Genomic DNA, 17,872 nt, shown 5'->3' with positions numbered 1-17,872 from the left:
ATAAATTCAGTCAAATTTAAAATTATTTGACTGCTCAAGTTGCATTCTTTTATCGGCGGAGGGACGACAAACGAACAACGCACACATGGAAAAAAACCTGCTCTTCCTTAAGAGCACGGGACCATACATGATACATGCAATGCAACCCGCGATTATTCTGCTGCACAGCAGCGACGCGACGGGAGCTGCATGTCCCCCAGACTCGCCAGGGCGACCGATGTGCACGACCGAGCGGCGAGCAAGTCAGTGCCGGGCTCCCGCGTGCCTTATCTGGTCAACGAATGCCTGGACGCCGCGGTCCGACGAGCCGCCGCCGCGCGCCTTCTCCTTCCAGCCCGTCGCCCGTCGCGCCATCGCCGCGGCCTCGGGCCCGCCCATCGCCTCCTCGACGCGCTCGCGCAGGGCGTCCCTTGTCAGCGGCGTCGGAGCGCGGACGCCGACTCGGTGCACGTCGACCAGGAACCTCGCGTTGATGCGCTGGTCGGAACACCTCGGGGAAGCGAGGACCGGGACGCCCGCGGCGAGCGCCTCGGTGGTGGAGTTCCACCCGCAGTGCGTCACGAAGCAGCCCACCGCGGGGTGCGCGAGCACGCGCCCCTGCGCGCACCAGGGCACCACCTTGCCCCGGTCGCGGTCGCGGTCGCGGTCGCGGCAGGCGGCGGCGAGGGCGCCGGCGGAGAGGAGCGCGCGGGTGTCGTCGCGCACCACCCACAGGAACGGCCGCCCGGTGCTGGCGAGCCCCGCAGCTATCTCCTCCACCTCGGCGGAGTCATTGTTCACGAGGCTCCCGAACGCCACGAACACGACGGACCGCGGCGGGCGCGCGTCGAGCCACGCCGTGCAACCGTCGTCGTCGGCAGCCGGGGAGGATTCACATTCACCGCCGGCGTCGTCTGGCTCGAGGAGTGGACCGACGGGTATGACCGGTAAGTGCTCGCGAAGCCCCTCGATGGTCGCGTGCGCGAGCTCGTCGAAGGTGTTCACGAAGACCCACTGCACAGTCTCCCGGGCGCGGCCGAGGTCCACGACGAGCATCTGACGCCACAGGTCCTAGCCGGACGCGTACATCAGGAGGGGCTGGAGGTCGTCGGCTTCCAGCTCCGGGAGCCCCGGAAGCGTGACGGAGCCTGGCGCGCCCGCCTCTGGGAACGCCGCGAGCGCGTGGACGTGGTGGTAGTACACGGACAGGAGCGCGCACGACTGGATCCACAGCATGCCGCGCGGGAGGCCCAGTTCGCCGGCGACGCGGAGCGCCCACGGCACGAAGGCGTTGGCCACGACGCACGTCACGGGGCGCCCGGCCTCGGCCTGGCCGCGGACGAGCTCCTCGAGCGCCGCCGGGCCCGCGGCCTCGACGTGGCGCGCCATGTCGCCGGCCACGCGGAACCGGGGGTCATCGGGCGCCCATAGCCCGCCCCCGTGCAGCAGCTCGACGCGGAGCCTCCCGCGGCCGGCTTCCGCTCCCGCGTCCCCGCCGTCGCTGTCGCCGTCCCCGGGGGCGAGGCGGATGCCGGCGCGGAGAGCGATGGTGAAGGTGACGAGCAGGCCCTTGGCTGCCAGGCGCCGGCCGAGGCGGAGGAGCGGGTTGACGTGGCTCTGAAACGGGGCGGTGACGAGCAAGACGTGCGGGCTAGGCTGGGCCGGCCCGGACGTCATGGAGACGGCAACGGCGGCTGGTTCTTGGCTCATATCCCGCGCCGCGGCGGCAGGCTGGCGACCAGTATCCAAGTGTGGTGTCGGACGCTTGCGGTAGCTCGTTTCCATTGCGTATTTGCGTTAAATGTGTCGCCCTGTAAGCAAAGGGCACGTACAACGGCTTGTCGAGTGCCGTCTGTACATGCTAATCGAGACGATTATTAAATGAGGGAAGAGAGTGTGGTCGTCGTCTGGTTCGTCGTCGGCTTCGGCTCGTGCTCCCAGGTCAGAGCAACGCCCAACTCCCCGTTGTACGCGTCGATGCGAGATGTCGCCATCTCGCCCTGATCCGGTGCTCCACGCGCGGGCTAAATCCTCCGCGCTTGTGTGCCCATCACCTAGCCGAGCAGCACGCCAGCCTGAGTGCCGCACCGGGCCAAGCACAGCTCCTCGCCGGCGCCCAGACCAGCAGCGTGCCATACCGAGCGCCAGGCCCCATGAGCGACGCAATAGAGAGGGGATAACATAGGATGACAAAAGAGAGTACATATTTGAGAGAGATGAAGTCCTTGCGCTCACGGTCACAGGACTACGGGAAATATCGAGGTGAAAAGGGACGGTACAATCTTTACAACCTTTTATTTTTCTCTAATTTTTTGAATTATTTAAATGTATTGTGCATTCTCTCATGTATGCTACAAAATGACTAAAAAATCAAATTATGCACTAGATCACTATAATTTGTGTGTCAAAAAATAAATTAAATACCTTGCAGACAGCTAAACAAACGATCTTTTGTACAAGCTGTTTGTTTAGCTGTCGGTTTATGATAAAAAGACAGTAGTTGTCTAAACTATTGTACTTATCCTAAGCTGCTAGTAAAGTTACGCAAAACTAATTGCTAGAGCGCCGCTAGGACGCTTTGTGGCCATCGGTCATTGTACGAGCCCCAGATTTCTGGTCTTATCCTTTCCTCCCGGGGTGAAACCACGTTCATGGTGCCTGGTGCACTGGCACCAGGGTAAAAACGATTTTTTCCACTGTTACCACTAGATTTTTCTAATGCTTAGAATATAATGCTAAGCAGTGCACCAGGGTTGTTTGAGCTCTAGCTTCGCCCCTGCTTTCCTCCTATTCGCGTTCCCTCAATCCGTTATCATTTTTTTCTTCTATTTTATCTCCAGTTTCCCACCAATGGAAGCCGCGATGCCGGCGTGGACATACATCGCTGTTTTCTCTCTCTCTTTTTTCGATTTCATTTGCTTCTTTACATACAACTTTGTTTCAGATTTGTTTGCAAAAGTTTTGCATACAACTTTGTGTGCAAACCAGATTGTGCTCATGAAATTTGTGCTAAAAAATTATCCTTCTAAAAAGTTGATCGGAAAAGGTTATACAAAAAGTTGTGCACAAAAACGTTATACCGCCATCTTATGATAAGTTGTGCAGAAAATAACTATATGTCCAAATTGCACGTATAAGTTGTTCACTATATGTTAAAGTTTTATTTATAAGTTGTTCACTTCCTCTTTTTGCCTAAATGGCCATTTAGTCCTTTAAATATTTAAATGGTAAATAGAGTTTATTTGTGTCGTTTAGATTCTAAACAGTAAATTATACAGTTGGACCATTTAGACCCGTGCAAACCATTAAAAACCATCTAAACGGAGTCAAGTTGAATATGATTAAATGAGCTAAATGATCATTTAATTCATACTTTAGTTAATAGGAGGATTACAACTAGCGCAGTCAATATACTGAACTAATTAGCAGTATATAAAGGGTTGTGGGATTTAGATTACTCGAGCTGCACTGTCAGAGTGTCACTTCTCCTGGCTGGCGTCACTTTTTGTTATTGAATTTGATCTTGAAAACAGGGAGAGGACAGTACTGCTGACATCAATGAATCTTGTTTTCTTGGAAAGAAGATCAATGAATCTTGTTGATATGCACTACGGAGTATGCAGAAACACTTTTCCGCATGATCCCCGTCGCTAGCTTTTTGTTCCGTTGGTTTCCAGGTTGCTGTTGAGAAGTGATTTTTTTGTCAGGTTGTCTGACCCTGAACGGCGAAGAAATTTCTTCTCTGAATGATCCACTCACCTAGCTTCCTGACAGTGGCGGGCGTAGGCACTGAGTGCAGGAGCTCCTCTTACTTCTTATTTCTTCTACTACCTCGAAAAATGAAAGGAAAAATCTTATTTACACCCTCAGACTAAGGTAAAAATTCGATTTTTAATTTTCAACTACAAAATCGGATAACATAAGTCATCCAACTATCGAAACCGAGCAATTTGGCCTCTGGGATGGTTTAGAAGGTGGTTTTTCATTTTGTGAGAATTAAAATATTCAAATTTAAGGTATAAAATTCATATGTAATTCATTTTAAGTAAAAATACGAAATAGATATCAAAAGTTTTCTAAAATATAACCTATCTATTGTCACAATACTTATCAGTTATTCAAATTCAATTTTTATGTTCATGGTTGTCCGTAGTTATACCTATTATTTTCAATAACTAATATTCAAATAGAGCAATAAAAGATACGCTACACTTTTAGAAAATTTTGGAAGTAGTTTCATATTTTTATGATTCGGAATAAATTAGTTTTGATTTTTTTTAGATCTAATTAGTTAAGAGCGTGCTGGCCACTGCCAGTTAAGAGCGTGCGTGCTGATCGCTGCAGGAGTCGCCTCTAGCGTCATCCTTTTTGGGAAAGATTCCACAGCCTGACAGCCACTGATCGCTCGTGCGACACGATCTCCCCTGTTGCAGGCTTGCAGCTTCAAGCGCGTAGTAGGTTGGTGTAGTGTTTAGATGAAACGCAAAAAAAAAATTTGCGATGAAATCTTGCTAATTTGAAGTACTAAATGAAGTTTATTTACAAAACTTCTTGCGCAGATGAGTTGTAAATCGCGAGACGAATCTAATGATGAAAATTAATCCATAATTAATATATAATTAGCGGATGGTTATTGTAGCATCATTGTTGCAAATCATGGATTAATTAGGCTCATTAGATTCGTCTCGCGATTTACAGCCCATCCATGCAAAAAAATTTATAAATAGACTTCATTTAGTACTTCATGCATGTGTCCAAATATTTAATGTGGTGTTTTTTTTTTTGTGTTTACGAGGTTTACGGATTGTAATCTAAACAGAGCTCACGCGTGGAAATGACAAGGTGGGCTTATTTCCGGTTCAGGCAAAGGTGGGCCGTGCAGCCTCCTCGATGGAGCAGGCCGTGCATTCGTCTGTCGCCGCCGCCACCGTCGTTGTCCGTCTTGAGGAGCGGGCCGACGGGGGAAACTGCTGGCAGGTGCGCCAAGCGCTCCGATGGCGGCGTACCGAGCTCGTCGGACGTGTTGACGAGTGACGAGCACCCACGACACCGTCTCCCGGAGGCTGGCAATGTCCGACAATAGCGCCTGGCGCCAGACAAACTCCCTCGGGCGCGTGAATGAGGGCCGGGAGGTCGCCGGCGGTCAGCGCTGTAACATCCCGAGTAAATTCTGGAAGCTCTTCCGGTTTTAACTCTGCTCCGGTGGGCAGAGCACGAATCGCGGCGACGCCGCCGCTGATCCTCGTGCCACGCGTGTCCTGCCGCTCGCCCTTATCCTCCACGACCCAGCCCCGGACTTATCCTCCGCGACCTCCTTCTTCTCCCCCAAACCCTAGCCCTCCATTGCCGCCGCCTGGAGCTTTGCTGCCGGCCGCGATTCGCCTTCTCCGGTGAGCCGCGGCTCGATTCCTCGCTTGGGGAACATCTCTTCCCTCTCCTCGACCCGTTCCCCTCCTCATCCGGCCCTCTCTTTGGCCATGCAGGCCAGCCAGCGAGCGCCTCCGCCCGCCGCCGCCGTTCGTCGTCGCGCCGCCCCGCCGTTGCTCCTCTCCGCTCGTGCTGCCGCCGGTGAGACTCGTCGCCGCCTAGGACACGCTGTGCGTGCGCCCTCTACCCCTCTCCAGCCCTGCCTCGTCGCGCCGCCTCGCGCCACCGTCGCCGTGCGCGACGTGCGCGCACACGCGCTGTGGCCGCGTCCACGCCTTGGCAAAATCCGGTTGAACCCGGAACTGCCGGTTTTAGAAACCGGAACATCCGGTTTTACAACCGGATTTCCTGTTTTGTCAGGCCGGAACCTCCGGTTTTGTCAGGATTGCATATCCAAAATGCTATTTCATGTATATTTTTTCGCGCATATATATATATTGCATTCTTGTACCTATCTGTGTGCATTATCCTTCCTTGATTTGTCATCCTTGTTCTTGGCACTAGTTAGTTAGTTAATTACTTAACCTCACTAGATGCTTAGCTCTGCTTCGATTACTCATCTTGCTTACTAGAAAGAATAGCTGTAGTATCACATTTACCGGCTACCCTTGATCGCACTGGTTTGGTTTGGTTGTTAGTGAAGTGGTAGTACCGAGATTCGAGCGGAATGGTAGGGCCTAGAGAATGAAGTCACATGGGCATAGTTCGCTTGGATCAATTAAGGACCGAGTGGATGCCATCGGCCTTGAGCACATTTCCGTGCTACCACATATCCAAAATAATGGTACGGATGAGCCAATTACCTTCTTTGACTTGATCATTGGGGCCCAGTCCCAGATACGTGGCAAAGGGCTATGCAGGGAGGCTTAGTGTGTCCTCGGGTGGAACTATGTGTAGGAAAGTTTAGAGATGTCCCCGGCGGAACTAAATCTCCACGCGCAAGCTGGGCGTACCCTCAACGGTTGAGCCTAGTTGGGAACGGTTGACGTGAGTACCCCTTGCCCGACGTGATCGGTTGGGTGAGTCGCATGGCCCTCGCGTCGTATGGGTAAAGTAGTACACCCTTACAAGGTTATAATCAAATTGAATTGCCGCGCTCTCGGATATGAGTAAGCTCTTGGTTCATCAAATTTTTCATAGAGAGTTTCGGTGTTGTTGGCTTTGGATTCATGTCATAGTAATGACCTTATGTTTATTATGTTACTCTCTTAATCAACTAAAATATTCTGGGGGTTGGGCAAGATTAATTAAGTTTGCTAGGTGATAGTCTAGACATCTCATGTTTATGCAATAATTACTTAACCGTAAAGCTTTTACTTGAGCCTTTGCATGATCCTTGTTTATTTGTTCGCGTAAGTCTTGCGGAGTACCTTTGTACTCAGGTTGCTTCTAAACTTAGTTGCAGGTGAACCCGAAGTGGTGTTCGGCCACTTCTACCCCGCCGATTCTGGTGCGGGGGAGGAGTAGGTCGTTGAGGTTGGGATGGTGTCCTTGAGCAAGATATCATCATCGTAGTATGTTTTTTATCGTAATCGAACTTCGTGAGAGCATGTAAATATTATAATCTTTAAGTTTCTGAATAATATGGCTTTCGTGAGCCCAAGGCTTGTAATGGAGATTAGTTTGAACCTTTCTATGTTGAACTTGTAATGTTAAGTTTCGAACTCTGGTAGTGTAAAACTGCTCTTTGTGGTTCATTGGCGATGTATTCTATTGTAAACGGTATGTGTATATGCTGATTCTGGGCACATGTTGGAGCACATACCGGGACTACCGGATTTGATATTATTTTAGGCGAATGACGTGTCGGTTATTCGTGTCTCTAGATGTGGGGTAACACGTGGCACGCTCTCTGGCAAGCACGTGTTAACTCTCATCTGAAAGATAATGACTGGCGGTTCACTTAAAATAGTATTAAATTAGGTGGTTCTCACAACGGGTATCAGAGCTGAGGTTTCCATAAAGTGAACCTAAAATTGACTTAGCGGGTTGAGAGTAAAATAAAATTTGATCACTTACACTAAGACTTATTTTTTTAAAAAGTTGAACTTAAGGTAAGATGCTACCTTTTTTCTTTGGTCTTAGAGCTACTTCTCTTTTATTGCTTCACTTGCTTAATTAAGATATGCTTAACCCCTCCTCTCTTCATGAGTAGCGGGAGCATAGGAAAACCCTTACCTGTTGGAAACCTTTTGAGCCTTTTACCAGAGTTGAGAAGGTGGAAATCACCCATTGTCCTGAGCGCTAGTAGGAGGGTTGTAGCGCTGCTGGGCAATGCGGTTGTTTCGGGTCGTAAGTGAGCGCTAGAACGTTAAGGCGTGCTCACGATGTGAGGAGACGTCATGTTGCATTCATATTTCGCATGCATGCATACTCTCTTTTCTGGTCTCCAAATCCATACACAGTTAATCTAGTGTGCTACTGTCAAGATCTTGCTTAGTCGATTCTTGTTAATCTTAGTGGGCCAAATCTACCTTTTTTCTTAGATATGTTATCCTAGTGTTGGTTATGTGTTAGATTTTTATCTACACATTGTCTTTCCACCCTTCCTTTGAGTATCATTCTCTATCTTTCATTCCTGACCGCTAACCGTTTCGTTTATTAACAGGATGGTGTTGCGTTCGGGAACCGAGAGGGATGGTGCTAATGGTTCGGGTGACAATAACAACCGCAACAACGAGGTTCCCCTTCCAAATCCTCCCGTTCACCCAAACCTCGCGGACGTCCTGGCCTGGCAAACTGAACTTATGGCGGCCATAGTCAATCAAATGGGCAATGCCGGCAATCATGGCCCAAGAGCTGAGCCTCAAGTGAACAGGTTCGGGGATTTCTTCCGTACCAATCCTCCTATCTTTCGTGGCTCCAAAGATCCTCTTGATGCAGATTTCTTGCTCAATATCATTGAAGAGAAGTTTGGTCTTATTGAGTGTGAGCCATATGAGAAGGTTTTATTTGCTGCTCATCAACTGCATGACGCCCCTGGGGTTTGGTGGAGGAACTTCAAAACCTCTCACCCTGCTAACCACCATTTCACATGGGAGGAATTTCGGACAGCTTTTCGCTCATTTCATATCCCCAAGAGCATAATGGATATCAAGAAGAAAGAATTTCTGAATCTTATTCAAGAAAATCATGATGTGATGGCATATGTGAATATCTTCAACACTCTCTCCCAATATGCACCTGAAGAAGTGGCCACCGATGCCAAGAAGTAAGAACGCCTATATGATGGGCTTTCTGAAGAATTGCAAGACAAGCACTCCACTACTAAGTTTGAAGACTTCAATGACTTGGTGAATATCGCCATCAGAGCTGAGCATAAGATGAAGAATCTTGAGGCCAAGAACAAGCGTCCCGCTCCTACCTCGGCAGGCGGTAGCTCCTCACGTCCACGTCTGGAGCCTTCTCCTCTTCCACCTCGGGCACCGGGAGCTCAACCTCCCCGTCCTATGTGGATTGTGCGTAATCCTCAACCTCCTCAAGGACAAGCTCCTAGGCCAATCAATGTCTATTGGAGCAACCCAGGTGCTGCCGCAAAGGGGCCATGCTACAATTTTGGTGGCACAGGCCATTTCTCCAGGGATTGCCCCTCTCCGAGGCGTGGTGGTGCCTTCAATGCACCCAGGCCCAATAACCCTCTACCTGAAGCACAGCGCCAAGAAGCCAACCCACAACAAGCTCCTAAACGTGGCCGCCTCAACTACACCACCGCCGAAGAAATTCCGAAGAATGCCGAAGTTCTCATGGGTACGCTCCTAATCAATTCTCACCCTGTGATGGTTTTTTTTATTCTGCAGCAACTTTTTCATTCATCAATAAGAAATTTATGTTGCATAGTAAGTTTGAGATGCAAAACCTACAAGTGTCGTACCATATAGAATCACCGGGCGAAGAGATCATTTCTAGAAACTTTGTGGATAGGGTTCCAATTCTCATTAAGGGAGCTACTTTTTAAGCTAATCTTCTCGTCCTAGATCAGATGGGTTTAGATGTGATTCTTGGAATGAATTGGTTGGGTAAGCATGATGGAGTTATTAAATGTGGGCCCCGTACCATCGATCTTTTGCATTCCTCCGGAAATAGAGTTTTACTCTCTCTTGACAAGATGAAATCTGGTTTATATGCTTTGCTGAGTACCAAAGTCATTGTGTTGGAGGATATTCCTGTGGTGTCTGAGTATCCAGATGTCTTTCCAGAAGAATTACCGGGTATGCCTCCTGATCGAGAGGTGGAGTTCGTCATAGAGCTCATGCCCGTGACTGCTCCTATCTCTAAACAGCATTACCGAATGCCTCCCAATGAGTTGAAGGAATTGAAGAAACAATTCAAGACTTTATTGGACAAGGGTTTTATTCGTCCGAGCTCCTCTTCTTGGGGATGCCCGGCTCTCTTTGTGAAAAAGAAAGATGGTAGTTTGCGGATGTGTGTTGATTATCGTCCGTTGAATGAGGTCACCATCAAAAACAAATATCCTCTTCCTCGAATTGACATCTTGTTTGATCAACTTTCGGGAGCTCGTTATTTTTCCTAAGATTGATTTAAGGCTGGGTTTCATAAAATCAAAATTCGAATGGAGGACATTCCAAAAACGGCATTCTCTACTAGATATGGTTTCTATGAATTCACTGTCATGTCCTTCGGCCTCACCAATGCGCCGGCTTATTTCATGTATCTGATGAATAGCATCTTCATGGAAGAACTTGATGTTTTTGTGATCATCTTCATTGATGATATTCTCATTTATTCCAAGACCCAGGAAGATCATGCTCGTCATATTCATATTATCCTTCAAAAACTGAGAAAACATTGTCTTTATGCCAAGTTTAGCAAATGCGAGTTTTAGCTTGAAAAAGTATCATTTCTCGGTCATATTCTTTCTAAGGATGGTATTGCTGTAGATCCTGGCAAGGTGCAAGATGTCCTCGATTGGAAGCAACCTCAAAATATCTCTGAGATTCGTAGTTTTCTTGGACTTGCGGGATATTACCGCCGGTTTATTGAGAACTTTTCGAAAATTACGAAGCCAATGACTGAGTTATTGAAAAATGGAGTTAAGTTTGAGTGGACTCAAGCTTGTGAAGAAGCTTTCCAAACTCTTAAGGATCGTCTCACTACCGCCCCTATTCTCGCTCAGCCAAATATTTCCAAGAGTTTCGATGTTTATTGCGATGCCTCTCGCATCAGCCTTGGCTGTGTTCTTATGCAAGAAGGCCGAGTAGTGGCCTATGCTTCTCGTCAACTCAAGCGACATGAAGAAAATTATCCTACCTATGATTTAGAGCTTGCGGCCGTTGTCCATGCTCTAATGATATGGCGTCACTATCTGCTTGGCAATTATTGCAATATCTACACCGATCACAAGAGCTTCAAGTACATTTTCACTCAATCTGATCTTAACATGAGGCAACGTCGATGGTTTGAACAGATCAAGGATTATGACATTGAAGTGCACTATCATCCCGGTAAGGCGAATGTCGTCGCCGATGCACTAAGCCGTAAGGCTCAATGCAACTGCTTGACCATAGCTCCTCCTGTGCATACTCTTTGTGACGATCTCTGGAAACTTTTAATTTCCATAGTCAAAGAAGGCTATCTTGCTACTCTCACGGTCAAATCTGACCTTTATGATCAAATTAAGGAAGTCCAACAGAAAAATAAGGGTATGGCTCGAATTTGGAAATTAATGAAGGAGGGCAAAACTCGATGCTTCTCTATGGATAATGAAGGAGTTCTATTCTCTGGGAAGCGTATTGTGGTGCCTAAGAATTATAACCTCAGGCGAATTATCCTGGATGAAGCCCACCGTTCTCAATTTTCTATTCATCCAGGCGGTACTAAAATGTATCAAGATCTCAAGCAAAGGTTTTGGTGGACTCGCATGAAGCGAGAAATCGCTCGGTATGTCTCTAAGTGTGATGTTTGTCAAAGGGTTAAAGCTGAGCATCTCAAACCTGCCGGTACCCTTCAACCTTTGCCTATCCCATCATGGAAGTAGGAAGAAATCAGAATGAATTTTATCATCGGATTACCCAGGTCTTCCCAAGGATATGATTCTATATGGGTAATTATGGATCGTTTGACAAAATCAGCTCATTTCTTTCCGATTAAAACTACTTATCATGCCAAATAATATGCGGAGTTCTATCAAGTACAGCGAGCTAGCCCAATTCCTTGCCCGTGAGCCCGTCTTGTTTGTGAGCGGTTTTTTCTTTTTTATATTTAAAAAAATTAAAATTTCAAAAATATATGTCCGTTTTGGAAAATTTCAAAAATATACCCCGGTCGCCCTATGGGGGGCGACAGGGCTCAAATATAATTTTTTTTCTTCTTCAAATTTGCAACAAAGTCCCTGGAGAAAAATAAAAAAGAGGGGGCCTGTCGCCCCCTCCCCCCCAACGGGCGACAGGCCCCTGTCGCCCACCACAGGGGCGACAGGGGCCTGTCGCCCGTTGGGGGGGCGACAGGGGCCTTCCCCTCTATTTAAGCCCTGGCCGCCATTCGCCACCATTCCCTTTGTCATTTGAGGCTAAAAATTCAGGAAAAAAGATAGGGGTGAGGAGAAGAAAAGCGGCGAAGCTCTGCCGAATTGCGTACTCCTGATCTACAGGTAACTTCCGTATGAATCCATCGATATTGTATAACAATTTAATTTAATTAGTGGATTAGCTGAATTAGATTTGGTGCTTTAAAACACTGGTTTAGTATTACAATTTGAGTACTATTACAGACTTTTTAAAATAAAATAATTATACATTAGAATAGAATTATGACAGTACCTTATTGATATTGCAGCATAAGTCAATGGCTGCCTCAAATTATGATAGTACTTTTTCTTCGGTCTATGAAAATCCTCCACAATTTGAGGCAGTCATTGCCTTATGCTGCAATATCAATAAGGTACTGTCATAATTCTATTCTAATGTATAATTATTTTATTTGAAATAGTCTGTAATAGTACTCAAATTGTAATAATAAACCAGTGTTCTAAAGCACCAAATCTAATTCAGTTAATCCACTAATTAAATTAAATTGTTATACAATATCAACGAATTTATACGGAAGTTACCGGTAGATCACAAGTGCGGAATTCGGCAGAGCTTCGTCGCTTCCCTTCTCCTTACCCCTCTCTTTTTTCTGGATTTTTGGTGGATTTTTTGAGGTCAAATGAGGAGGAGGGAATGAGGGGGGAGGCCTTATATGGGGAGGGCTGACCCGGTCGCCCTCGGGGGGGGGGCGACAGGCCCCCCCAGTCGCCCGCGGGAGGGGCGACCGGCCCCCTGGCGCCTGTAGGCTGGGCCCACTGGTCGGTCGCCCCTGTGGTGGGCGACAAGGGCCTGTCGCCCGTTGGGGGGCGACAGGCCCCCTCTTTTTTTTCTCTAGGGACTTTGTTGCAAATTTGAAGAAGAAGAAAATTACATTTGAGCCCTGTCGCCCCATAATAGGGCGACCGGGGTATATTTTTGGAATTTTCCAAAACGGACATATATTTTTGAAATTTTAATTTTTTTAAATATAAAAAAACCGCTGTTTGTGAATTGTTAGACTGGTGGGCTGCTCGTCCGTGCTGTGATGCGGAACTCAAGCCCACCCGACGATTTCTGCCTGTCTCGTTTTTTCCCCCCAGGTTGCGAACCTGGCTCAGCCAGCTCTCTCCCCCGACACCAACACGTACGCTATTGAGCACGGAGATGTACAGTACAGGAGCCCTCGCAAGGATGGAGATTATGATTCCTTAACCCATCCTCCTTTAAGACCTCTTTCAGATCCCCTGAAATCATTGCCATCACTTGGTAAATAAAAACAATTGCCATCACGCAAGCTCCCTTCGATCTCCACGGCACACTCAACCCGAACCCAACCGATTGGTTCTGACTTGACACGACATTCTAAAATCCCCAGCCCTCTGCAAGTCACCCATTAATTAGAGAAAACAAACCGCGATCATAATTCGGTCGCCGGTGACACTAGGCGAGGTCACATGCCATCGCCCGTCTCCGTGACGATTCGATGCGTTTACCGGTCTCGCTCGCCTGCGGTTGGAATTCCATTGTGGCTTCGCTGGTGCGCTAGTGGGGTGCTCCATGATATTCCCAAGCATCTTTTCCACATCTCTCTCTCTCGCTCTCTCTCTCTCTCTCTCTCTCTCTCTCTCTCTCTCTCTCTCTCTGCTCATCAGTCTACACCTTTCATTTCGTTTCCTTTTCATGTTTGCTGCCGCTTTGCTTTCTTCTGAAGACTTGAGAAGTAAACTAAAAGGCTTCTTCGAAAAAATTCGGCGGGGAAATAAATCGGAAAACAACGTCTTGTTAGCCTTTTCCCCCATTTGAGACTGGTTAATGCTTTAAAGGAAACTAATGAGTGAACCAGTACCATCATTTCTTTGGTTAGCTTTTGTGTAGATGTCGTACCTGCCATTGCTGTCATCGTTCGAGAAAACTTAGAAGCAATGCCATGGTGACCTGAGTTAGCATGACGATCATGGCGTTTCTTTTTTTTGTTGCGATTGACTTTTGCACTGTTGCTTGTTTGTATTTATTTTCATGATGTACGCCTTTTATAACGCACCGTCGGTTAAAAGGCAAAGAACGCCAGCCAAAGCCTCGCTGCTGCTGCGTTAGTTCGTCGTAGTTTTTTTTTCCTGACAGCGGCAGCCATTTAATTTTGTGGAGAAGAAAAAAAGACTTTGTAGCACAGAGCTCATTTTAGTCGCTGGACGATCCATGAGACGCAGCCAATTAAGGTAGTGTTTATTAGTTATTACAAATCGGATTTAGGACGGAGCCATTCCATTTCGTATATTATATTTGGTTGAGGAGCATACGGAATGAAAGGCTCTCCCAAACGAAGTATTCCTATAAATTTTGAGACGAGTTCATTCCACTCGGACGGACGTGAGTTTCATCAAACGCGCCGGCCCTCGCGTTCCGCTCGTTCGGCAGCACCGCTCCTCCCGCGACAGGTAGCATGGTGAGATTGGAACTAACTGACTAGTGGGGCCGGCCCGTTTGATGGTGGTGACAGAAGTTATGTCTATGGATTTGTTTAGATCCATTAGCTAAGTTTTAGTCAGTTAAAAATTATCTCTATCTGGTCCAAACGGGGAGGCTAAAGATTAGTAACAGTTTAGTTCATTAGCCTTCTAAACCCAACTAATGATGTCTAATTTTTCTTGTAGCAGATAGCAAAATACAAAAATAGCCTTCTCAAATGTTATTGTCACGCAACACGCGCTTGGCATAGAGATATAAATGACTTTTATCAACACTACAGCTAAAGTTTAGCCAAGTATCCAAATAAGATATGGATATATAATTTTAGCTAACCAAGATTTAGACGTCTGAACTTTAGCTGTGGCTAAACTTTAGGCTTAGCCCATTCAAACATGGACCATACTCATTCTCATTTGATCTCATCTCTCTAACCAAACAAAAAGTTAACCACTATATCTCCCAACCAAAAATAAAAATAAGCTCGTGGAAACATCTCACCCCGTTAATCTGGAAGTAAATTATCCATCCTACCTTGTTCTCTAATAAAATATTTTAAAAATAAGAAAGTAATATGCACGTCGATTATGGTAGGGCGAGGCAATTTTAAATCATGAACAGTAATTTAATATTCCGAATTCCATGAAATGACAGTTACTACAATACCAAATCCATTGTTGATATATTGATCATAATTTGCGAAATTTGTCTTCATTTCTATTAATTAGTTTTGAAAACCATTTCGATCCAACTCGATCTTGTTCCTCTTTCCTCTCTCTCCAAAATAAATGGAAAAGAGGCAGCACCCAAAAAAAAGTACTGGTATTTTACACAAGGTGAAAAGGAGGAAGCAAGTAAAAGAAAATGAAAAAAAAAGCTATGAGCCTACGAGAGACAGCCTTGGGCATCTCCGTGTCTGGTTGGTCTTGACCATTATTGACCTGCATCAGCATCTCGCTGCCACGTAGCTCTCTTCCTGAATTGTCTCCAGCGTCGGCCGCCTCGACCGGCGGCCGCCGCCGCTGAGCCGCTGCTTGAGCTCCTCGATCTCCGCCGCGGCCGTCGCGTCGTCCACGGCCATCTCCTCCAGCCTCGGGGCCCTCGGCTTGGGCGCGTCCGTCTCCTGAAGCGACGCTTCGGCGGCGGCGGCGGCCTCCAGCACCTCGGGCGGCGCGACGACGGCGGCCACCTTGGCCGTGGCGGCGGGAGACGACCCCGGCCGCATCCTCCTCCTCGCCGCCCGCGCCTTCTCCCCGCTGGCGACCACCGCGGCCGCCAGGCGCGCGACGTCGGCGGGCGCCACGGGCGCGCCGAGGCGCTTCATGGGGAGCGCGGCGTACAGCGCCCCGCGCGCGAGGGCCTCGTCCGCCGGGAGCGCCTCGATCCGCCGCCCGGGGCGCAGCGCGCGCGCGTCCGCCAGGAAGTGGCCCGGCGCCTCGAGCATGAGCTCGGCCGCCGTCGCCGGGAGCGGCACCTGCCGCAGCCGCCCGTCGGGGAGCACGACCCGGGCGCCCCGCCCGCTCCCGGCCGGCGCCGCCATCGTGCACGACGCGAGGTTGCCCATGGAGGCCCCGGCCGAGCTGGCTGCTCTCCCTCCCGGCCCCGCGCGCGGATGAGGAGCCTGCGGGCTGGGGAACCCGGCGGTTTCGCTGCGGGATCGCGTGGGTCTGCTCGTGTTCCGGTGGGCTGCGGATGCGTGTGCCGGCCGGTGGGCGGGCGGCGTTATATAGGTGGGGCGCGTCGCGCGCCGAGATCGGTTGGGCGGGGGCGGGGGTGGAACGGAACGCGTGTGATGGACGCGAGGAGGGGAGGACGGTGATGGCGACGGGCTTGGTGAGTTTTTTTTTTTTGGAAAGGGAATGGGTGAGTTGGTGTTGGTGACCTGGGTGCGTGAGTGGGACAGCACGAAGATGGAGTCTGGTCGAGTCGAGTGATGAGAGCAGGGGAAGATCTATTCCCCGTATATGAGAGAGGGGCGCGGCGCATCGCAGAAGCCAGAGCTGGCCGCCGTCCCGTCCTTGTTCCCCCGCCTCCCGGGCTCCGGCGCCGTCCCCGACGCCGCCGCCAACGCCAACCGAGCTCGTCGTCGCGCCATCCAGCCGCCGCTGCGCTGCCTCTTCTCGCCCCCGCCGCCGGCACTGTCCGGCCGGCAGCGCTCCCGCACCGCCGCGCCCTCCGCCAGCCGAACCACCTCCGCCGCCGGGCCGCCGCCGCCGCCGAGCCCTCCTTTAGGTCCGGTGACCCCCCCACCACCCCAGCAACCCGGATCCATAAGCTCCACCGCCTCCCGCCACCACCTCGGTCGTCGGCAGCCGCTCCGCCTATCTACCACCCATTCCCACCCCCTCCCCCTCCCCCCTTGCTCGCTGGGGCAGTGCTCCCTCTCCTGTCGTGAGGAAGAAGATGAACAGGGAGGAGGGGCGCTTCTGCGACGCGGCGTCCGAATTTCGCACGCGCCATGAATAGATTTTGCCATGAGAGTAGGGGGTGGCGGTGGTGGCACGGTGGGTGGGTTCAGGTCGCCGTCGAGGTGGAATTGCGCGTGGGGCCGACCGACCACGGGTCAGGTCAGGTTGGGCTGGCTGGTCGCTTTGGGGTTGGCATTGCCGTTTGCCGAATTGGAGACCCGATCCGATGGTGGCATGTTGCCCTGCAGTACGGACTTCCGAGGACGTGTGCGTTCAGAATGGTTCCTTTCTTTCCTCACCCTTGTCGTGCCCGCCAGCCGGGCCGGGCAAGCCTGGATGGAACCTGCCCGTAGCAAACCTGTGCCGGTAGTCGCGCAAACGGCACTATCTTGACAGTAACATACCAAAACGGTACATGACCACCTGACCAGGGACGATGCAAGAAACCCAAACTTCCATACAAGATTTAGATCTACTTCCATGCAAGATTAGCTGTTAGAAAATAATGTGGTGCTAATCAAAGACAATATGATCAAAAGGAGATGGCAGGGGGATCCAACCTGCTAGTTCTGTGATCGAAATGAACAGGGTTTTTGTTTCAACTTTCAAGGACACCACGAAACGCTAGTTTTGTGCGCTGCATACTCCACTTTTTGATTTAGACATATGGACACTGTAAAAATATGGTTTTGTGTGAAACACATTGTCCCTTAAATTAGTTTGTTCCAGTCTGGGAAGTGGGGAAATATCTAGTAACTTTTACCGAAATGCCCCTAATTGCTCCAAAATAAGCTACAAGATCACCAACCAGCCTTGCAGCACTTAAATGCTATATATTTTTTTAACATATTTGACTAACAGCAACAATTTACCATATTGAAGTGGACACGCATAATATGTTTTGCACAATTTACCATATCACAAAATAACTATGACATAAGTGACCAACATGACAAATTTTAACATGTCACAAGTTTACATCAACTTGGCATATCCAAAGGCATCTAGTTTACTTCAAGCATACATAAAAACGAGCTGGAAAAATCGATTTGGCATGTTCAAAGGCTAGGA

At 49.1% G+C, this 17,872-nt stretch overlaps 1 protein-coding gene and 1 pseudogene across 1 annotated transcript; both read right to left on the bottom strand.

Moving 5' to 3' along the window:
• Positions 1–243: 243 nt before the first annotated feature.
• LOC120674914 lies at positions 244–1,671 on the bottom strand (annotated as a pseudogene).
• A 13,405-nt stretch (positions 1,672–15,076) lies between these two features.
• LOC120675289 lies at positions 15,077–16,109 on the bottom strand. The gene has a single exon (XM_039956414.1). It carries the CDS (start codon positions 15,955–15,957, stop codon positions 15,340–15,342), a length of 618 nt encoding a protein of 205 aa, XP_039812348.1. The 5' UTR covers positions 15,958–16,109; the 3' UTR covers positions 15,077–15,339.
• Positions 16,110–17,872: the final 1,763 nt, after the last annotated feature.

Source organism: Panicum virgatum, chromosome 5N (genome assembly GCF_016808335.1).
Source record: "Panicum virgatum strain AP13 chromosome 5N, P.virgatum_v5, whole genome shotgun sequence".
NCBI lineage: Eukaryota > Viridiplantae > Streptophyta > Magnoliopsida > Poales > Poaceae > Panicum > Panicum virgatum.
The sequence above is the reverse complement of the archived record's forward strand: the minus strand, read 5'-3'. Positions and strand labels throughout refer to the sequence as shown.